The sequence below is a fragment of the Poecilia latipinna genome, unplaced genomic scaffold (genome assembly GCF_001443285.1).
Source record: "Poecilia latipinna isolate Pla-1442-1.1 unplaced genomic scaffold, P_latipinna-1.0 Scaffold1924, whole genome shotgun sequence".
NCBI classification, from domain to species: Eukaryota; Metazoa; Chordata; class Actinopteri; order Cyprinodontiformes; family Poeciliidae; genus Poecilia; species Poecilia latipinna.
Window position 1 is genome coordinate 102,511 of NW_015114540.1, and position 8,089 is coordinate 110,599.

General features: G+C 38.6%; 1 protein-coding gene and 1 long non-coding RNA gene across 2 annotated transcripts in view; one reads left to right on the plus strand and one right to left on the minus strand.

The window, feature by feature from the left end:
• Positions 1 to 8,089, plus strand: part of LOC106935192 (tRNA-dihydrouridine(20) synthase [NAD(P)+]-like) — a 35,780-nt gene that overhangs the window by 5,508 nt on the left and 22,183 nt on the right. The window contains exons 5-10 of the mRNA XM_015015545.1: positions 944 to 1,030; positions 2,228 to 2,396; positions 3,999 to 4,120; positions 4,250 to 4,390; positions 4,770 to 4,857; positions 6,413 to 6,486. Coding sequence (XP_014871031.1) covers positions 944 to 1,030; positions 2,228 to 2,396; positions 3,999 to 4,120; positions 4,250 to 4,390; positions 4,770 to 4,857; positions 6,413 to 6,486 — 681 coding nt within the window. The remainder of the gene's footprint in view (positions 1 to 943; positions 1,031 to 2,227; positions 2,397 to 3,998; positions 4,121 to 4,249; positions 4,391 to 4,769; positions 4,858 to 6,412; positions 6,487 to 8,089) is intronic.
• Positions 7,093 to 7,937, minus strand: LOC106935193 (uncharacterized). The gene is made up of 2 exons (XR_001421844.1): positions 7,343 to 7,937; positions 7,093 to 7,295 (listed from the first exon to the last, which is right to left on the minus strand). It is a non-coding gene; the product is annotated as an uncharacterized LOC106935193 (long non-coding RNA).

Below are 8,089 nucleotides of genomic sequence, written 5' to 3' on the forward strand. Positions count from 1 at the left end.
AATGGAGAAAGAAGAGAAAGAATACTGAGGAGAAACCTCAGTATTCCCAAATTAGTGATAGATGAGAGTCCTCTCTTTTGTTTTGATGTCTTTTTTAAAGTTACTTGATGGAATGTAGTGTGGTGCACTAATTCCACACCGAGACCTTCAGCATTTGTCCAGGTTTAACACTGTGCTGTATCTGTAGAGCCGACTGAACTGAACTGCTATATAAAGACATATGGTACAAATATCTTAATTTATCATTTACCCCCTAGAGCTCTGCTTTTCACTCTGAGGGTACACTCAAGCTTTTTTTTTTTATTATAAACACAGACACATCAGAGTAGAACTATTTTTTTTTTACTGTTTTTATACATTGTGTTCACAGCTGTCATGTTTTGTTTCTAAAGAATCCATACATCATAAACATGCAGAATGAAACTCATGCTTGCAGATTTTGAGGTTGTACATGAGATAAAAATGGCCTGAAATGCCAAAAAGGTCATCTACACAGATCTAGTCTGCCTTTTACTTTCATTTTATCTTTAAAAATAAGTGGAAGTTTGAGATTGGTTGCTTTTACCTTATTCTCTACTATTTTGTAGATTTGTTTTATTCAAATGTAAACTGCTTTGAAGACCCTGTGCCATAGCACTTTAGTCTATTAGTGAAGTTGTTCTTACAGTGTTGCTGAAAACTTCATTAATGAGATATTTTCCCACTTTCTGAACCTTGGAAGTTGGTAAGGTTGTGCCACATTTTTCTCAGCTTTCCTAAAAAAATAACTGTTTGTCAAAATAAAGGAAGTTCTTTTCCTCTTTTGAAAGCTTTTAAAGCCAAAAAATTGTACAGCATAACTTATCTGACATTTTAACCTGGACACATGACTTGCTTAAGTGAGTGTTAAGCTGCAGTGTTGGTTGCAGTTGATCCTCATGTCATTTTTCCGGCTGTTGCTCAGGTTTAAGGACGAGCGTCCCAGACATCCTGTCCACTGCGATTACATTCAGGCTGTTGCACAGGCTGTTTCAATCCCTGTCATCGCAAAGTGAGTATCAGTCATCAGCCACTGCTCTGACTTTCTGTTTCGCTAAAACACCAAACCAGTATAAAGGCAGCTGCTGGGACCTTTCTGGACCACTTTTTCTCTGGTTAAAATGTCTGTAAAGGCAATGCAGAATTGACTTTTGTAACCTTTTATTCATTTATTTATTTTAACCAAATGACTATTCTTCTTAACATGTTATTTTTTAAAACTTCTAAAGTTTTATGTCTCAAAGGGAAAAAAGGGGTTTCTTTTTCCTGTTTTGCTAGTTTTGACTCATATTATATTTAGAAAAATAACCTTAGTAAATACGCCCCCTAGACCCCCTAAAAATTATGATTTCTTTTAAGGTCAGAAAGCCATCACTGCATCCTGGCTCAATGTGAAAATGTTGAGCCAATGCAAATTGCCATTCTTATTCAAATCATTAATTAATCAAACACTTTTATTAGGCTCAGTTTCACAAGCCAGACCCAGATATGATCATTGTCAGATCCTTAGAATCTAGAAATCACTCAAAAATAATCCTTCTTACAACATGAGCAGTGTTTCCTCTGGGGACTTTGCCCTGGGGGGAGAAAGGCTCATTTTTTTTGGGTTGCACATTGATCGCTTTTTAAATATCAATAATCTGACAGAAAACTGCAATTGGTGCATCCCTACTGTCTCTTCACAACAGAAATAAGTTTCTTTTGCTGATATTTGAATGAGAGTAAGCTGCTGCCATTAAAACAAAACTTAGCACGTTTAACTCTTTCTTTTGGACCCAACAGCCTTTTTTACTGTGTGCGTCCGGTGGGGTCACACGGAGTGTGAGCTTTTACAAAGTTTTTTTGTGTGTGTGTGGTTTTGGAAACTGCTGGGACAACACCCAGCTTCCCTGGAGTCTGATAGGGACATTTTCCCCGCTCCTCCTGAGCGTCACGCTAAGACCGCGGCATAGTAAAAACACTGATGTCCTGCTTTTCTGTGCGCTCTCTTACATTTCATAAACTAACAGTCAAACATGGTGCTGGTTGTGTGAACGGTTTGCTTCCTCAAGATCATAATGGATTGAATCAGGAATTCTGCTCTCTGTCGGAAACCCATCAGTACAATTATTGCTTCTACCCCTTTTTTTGGTGTGTTTTGTCTTTTTTTTTAATCCAAAGCAGTTTGCAAAGTTGCTTAATTAAATGTACTGTACCACCTGTCCTGCAGTGGAGGTTCTCTAGATTTGGTGAAGACCAACAGTGATATCGAGAAGTTCAGGAAAGCAACAGGAACGTCGTCCGTCATGTTGGCTCGTGCTGCCATGTGGAATCCGTCTGTGTTCTGCAACCAGGGGCCACTTCCTGTGGAAAAAGTAATGGAGGAATACATTAAATATGTAAGTTTGTTACTTGCATCTGAAAAAAGGGAAGAGAGGGGACATCTCTGGAGACGCAACTAGAACATATTTTTGTGTCGTTGTATGTCTTACTATGATTTATTTTCATGGGTATTATTGGTAAAATGAAAAATTGTTGACTTTTATCAAGGTTTTCTATTCATGCAGTTTGAAGACATTTCAGTTTGTCCCATTTAAAGCAGTTGACCACATTGTGCTTTACCCAACCGGGATCTTCTTAGAGAGTGACCAGGCTGATCAGGATGAAGAATTCAAGCGAGACTCATTTTATTTTAGGCTGTAGATTTAAAGTCTTTTTTTAAATCAAAATAAGATTCTATACATTTTTGTCTTAAGCGAACCTTTTATTAAGACATATTCTTAACAGGGATGTAACTTTTTAAAAGTTACTATAATTTCTCTATTCACAGTTATGTATTTAATAGAGCATAATCACATAAATCATAGACAGATGTAGCAAACTCTAAAAAAGATAAACCCTCCACAAAAAAGTGAAGTAAATAAAAAAACCTAAAAGTACAGAAATCCCTAATGTATGCTGCATCTAAAAACATCACAACTTATGGGATGGAGTCTATATTCCAAAAGCATAGGTGTTCCACAAAAGTGGGAAACGCTGCTGCATATCCTATCACCAAAGCACAGTTGGCAGCTAAAGAAAGCTAAGCTGCTCTAGAATGGTCCCATTGCAGGAAAGATCACAGCTGATGGAGATGAGTTTGGGATGAGCCAGTGGGGCGATGCATCCACTCAAAATGACATGGACACATATCATTTTGAGTGGCATCAAGTAACTCACTCAGTCTTTAGCTACTGAGCAGTTTCAGGTTTTGCCACCGGGGCTCATAACTGCTTCAATGTGAACAACAATGTGGAGTGAAAACTGTGGCTTGTTGATATCAATTATTATCGATTTTGACTGATTGAAATGTTTATATTGTGATAAGTTTTTTAACCATATTGTACCACACTTGTTCCTTGAAAAGATGTTAATAAAATATGTACTAAGCTTTTAGGGATTGCTTTCACTTTTCAAGAGTTAAATTTAATGGCAGTAATAATGTCATTAGTGGTGAGTATCAGCATTGGAAAATGTTTTTATAGGTTATCCAGAAAGATAGCTCTGGGTAACCTAAGCCACTCTAAGCAAATCCACCAATTTACCTAAAAATAACATTTTAAGCTCTTATCTTTCAGGCTATAGTCTGTCTGCTTCATTGACAGGAACAGAGAGCTGGAGAGAAACCTGACAACTAGTAGATCTGAAACCAGCAGTAAACTAGCAGTCTAAAAGTGAAGAGCACAAAGACTGCAGCTCTTTAAATGGACACATTTCATTTTGTGAAATAAATCACTTTTGAATCCAGGACCATTTCACTGTGGCCTGTGGATTAACCTCGCGTTTTTTAACATCAGAAATTACAAAATGAACTTCTTTTAGTAAATCAACACTGACTTCACAGTGCTATTACTAACTGAGTTCAGCTTGTCAATGTGGTTTTATTACAGCGATATATTCTACATTTCAATCAATGCTGACAATATGCCTCAGGTTTAAGCTTTTGGGTTTCCTGGTTCCAGGCAATCCGTTATGACAACCATGCTTTCAACACGAAGTACTGCCTGTGCCAGATGCTGAGAGACAAGGTGGAGTCTCCACTGGGGAAGCAGGTGCAGGCTGCACAGACCAATGCTGAGATAAGGTGCAAGAGTTGTTTTTTTTTTTCTTCTAAAAACACTTTCGTGTATAAACCAGGAACAGAATGGAATATTATCACTAAGGTGTCTTAGTGTTGTGTAAAGTAAAAATATGTGATTCGACTGTACTGCAGTGAGGCATATGGACTGCAAACATTTTACCAGGAGATCCAGCAGGACCTTAAGGCTAAGATGGCCGCCCTTCAGAGCAGTAATCAGCCTAACAAACCCGTAATCGATGGAGATGTGACCACCATGGCTGTCAAGTTTGAACGGTAAATCTGTCAAATATCACATTTTAACACGACAGCAAAACCCTCTTTTTAGACATGACAGGTGTACCTTTTTGACGTGCGTGTCCTGTACAAACATGGGTTTAAAAGTTTATCATGAGATTTTATAGTTTTTATTGGAATAATGATGAAAGTCAGGACACAAAGTAGTTAAAATCAATTTTTGTTAAAGGGTGTTTTCTACATTCTAATCACATTACCTGCCTTTATTTAACGTTTTGGTTTAGAGACTAAAACTGTTAATTGTCAAATTGTAAACTGATCAGTACATAAAAAGAGAAAAATGTGTGCATAATATTGTAAATGGCGGCCAAAAATAATTTTTGATAAACATTATTGTGTGACTTGTCTGTGGTTGCAGCAGAGACTATCCACCCCAGATCACACCCAAGATGTTTCTGCTGGAGTGGAGCCGCAAAGAGAAGTTCCAACAGCCGCAGTATGAAACGGTATGTAAAAGCATCAGGTTCAGTCTGTGGTCAGCCGTTCAGCTTCTGGAAACAAACTCAGGGTTTTACTCTGAACAACTAAGGAACATTTTTATGGCTGAGAAAATGACTCCTGTAATATCTGAAACTATTATTTTGGTGTGATTGGATCACTTTAAAAGTGGACTATGTAACTTTTATTTTAAAAAAAATAATTATTTTTTACATATTTGAAACGGTCACTGTGTTGTTACAGTATGTTATGAGACAGATAATCTGTGAAAATATCAATCTCCTCCCTGAGTTACTGTTGTGTCTGAAGAAATGTGGTGCTCACAAGTTGTCGCGACCAGAAACAACCAATCAGAGCCAGGAGGTGGGACTTGACTTAATGTCAGTCAGTCTCATGTACTTGCTGCTAAATGTGTGAAACAACTTACTGTTTCAGGACAACCGTTTTTCTGCCGTCATCAGTGGCCATTCTAACTAGCCTGAGCATTCATGACGGGCTGTTCTAGCTGCAGAGAGCAAGAGGAAAGGGGGAGGAGGACATAAGCAGCGCCACGTGGAGGGGTGATTGACAGCACTAAGACTCGCCTCCTGGCTCCCGATAAAAAAAAAAAATTATAAAAAAAAAACATCAACTGCTTCCATAAAACTGTACCAGGAAAAACATAGAGGATTCGGCCACAAGGTGGAGCCCTCGCTAACATAGTCTGTAGAAAAACCAGAAACTGGATACATTACCACACCAGTAAAACCTGTCCCTCTCATAACACCAATACTTTTTTTTTAATAATTCTAAATGTCACAGAATATCTATAATTTACTGTCTGACACAAAAATAATATTCTGATTTATAATGCTTTATGGCCCCAGAGAGGTCAGACCAAATCCATTTTTCTTAACTGAATGTAAGTATCTGTCACAAGCTCTTCAGTCTTTGCACGCTTTGTGTTCTGTGTTCTCCCCATGTGGGTCTTTTGAACTAGGGTTACCATATTTTGATTTCCAAAAGGAGGAAACTTGGTCCTCCTTTAGGACGACTTCTTCTAGCCCACCTATAAGATGGCTCAGTGATGCTCTGCCAGAGGCAGAGCGATGCTGGAAAGGGAAATCATACAGACTGGTGAATTCTTTTTCTAAAGAAAATCTGGGAACTCCATCTTCCAATCAAGCACAGAAAAGTGAGCTAAGAGACTGTTTTTAATGGAATTGCACTTGGACAGGTCAAATTCAGGACAGATGAGTAAAGAAAAAAAAATTCTGCTTATCATGATTGATTTGTAGGAGCAGTCAAAAGGATAAAACATGGCTCCTCTCGCAGTTTCATCCTCCTGATGAGCAGTGATCATCTGGCTGCAGACTGACCAGCTTATGCAGGCCTCAGAAGAAAAAAACATCCAACATGCAATATTGCATGTAACAAATATGTTTCTAAAGGTTTTGTCAGTGCATGGTCCTTCCTCTTTTTAATGTGTTATACAGATAGTGAGGCAGTGTGAAGTGCCAGGCAATCAAACATGTTTTCCAAGCACGCTGCAAACAAAGCAGTATTTTTTTTCTTCCTTTTCAGGCGCAGCGCTCTCAGGATCGAGCATTTCAGTCAACTGTGACTGTTGCCAACAAAAAATACAGATCATCCCTTTGGTTAGTACACACATGCATGTTGTTTTTGTCCTCTGTGTGTGTGTGTGTGTGTGTGTGTGCGTGCGTGCGTGCGTGCGTGCGTGCGTGCGTGTAGCTTCACTCAGGCAGGTGTTCATGATCATGGCAGTAACCTGACGTACATCAGCCAGGTAAATGAAACATGTTCTGGTAAAAGCATAATCTGCTTCCTGAGTGGCAACTTTAGTTTAAGTAGAAGTACTGAAAACAAAAGGTAAAATTAAAAAAAAAAAACTGAACAAGCTTGCTTTCACTTTTCACCCCAAAACATCTACCATATTCTTTGTTTTCTTGATCTCCAACAAGTTTGTTTTGTGTCTTTGAATGTCACTTTGATAAAAATCTATTGTCTGTGTTTGTGTTGTATGCTGCAAACATTTAGATTTTACAGTTAAAAATTAATATGAAACATATTAGTTTTTATTTACAGGCTTTATCTGGTTCTGAAGATATGACCATGCTTCTGTCTGACATTCTCCATGGTGCCAGCTACAAACTGGATTCCAAAAAAGTTGGGACACTAAACAAATTGTGAATAAAAACTGAATGCAATGATGTGGAGATGGTAAATGTCAATCCAAAAGAGCATCATAATAGAGCATAGATGACAGATCAAAAGTTTAATTTGAGTAAATGTAACACTTTAAAGGAAAAATATGTTGATTCAAAATTTCACAGTGTCTACAAATCCCAAAAAAGTTGGGACAAGTAGCAATAAGTGGCTGGAAAAAGGAAATTGAGCATATAATGAACAGCTGGAAAACCAATTAACACTAATTAGGTCAATTGACCTAATTATGGGTTTTATACCCAATCTTATACCCAATCTTGTTTATACAACAAGATTGGGTATAAAAAGAGCTTCTCAGAGTGTCAGTGTCTCTCTGAAGCCAAGATGGTAAGAGGATCACCAATTCCACCATTGTTGCGCAGAAAGATAGTGCAACAATACCAGAATGGTGTTACCCAGCGTAAAATAACAAAGACTCTTAAGTTATCATCATCAACCGTGCATAACATCATCAAAAGATTCAGAGAATCTGGAACAATCGCTGTGTGTAAGGGTCAAGGCCATAAAACTCTACTGGAAGTTCATGATCTCCAGGCCCTTAAACGTCACTGCACCTCAAACAGGAATGCCACTGTCAAGGAAGTAACAGAATGGGCTCAGGAAAACTTCCAGAAAGCATTGTCAGTGAACACAATTCACCGTGCCATCCGCCGTTGCCAGCTGGAACTCTACAGTGCAAAGAGGAAGCCATTTCTCAGCAAGCTCCACAGGCTCAGCCTGGCACTGGGCCAGCGGTCATTTAAATTGGAGTGAGGCAAAATGGAAGACTGTTCCATGGTCAGATGAATCACAATTTGAAGTTCTTTATGGCAGTGTTTATGGCAGTGTTTTTCAACCACTGTGTACCGTGAGTGATCGTCAGGTGTGCCGTGGAAATTATCCAATTTCACCTACCGTATTTTCCAGGCTATAATCTGCTACTTTTTTCCTACACTTTGAGCCATGCGACTTATAGCCAAGGGCGTAGGAACGAGTCTGTCATTGGGGGGGACGCATATCGGAAACCTGACAGAT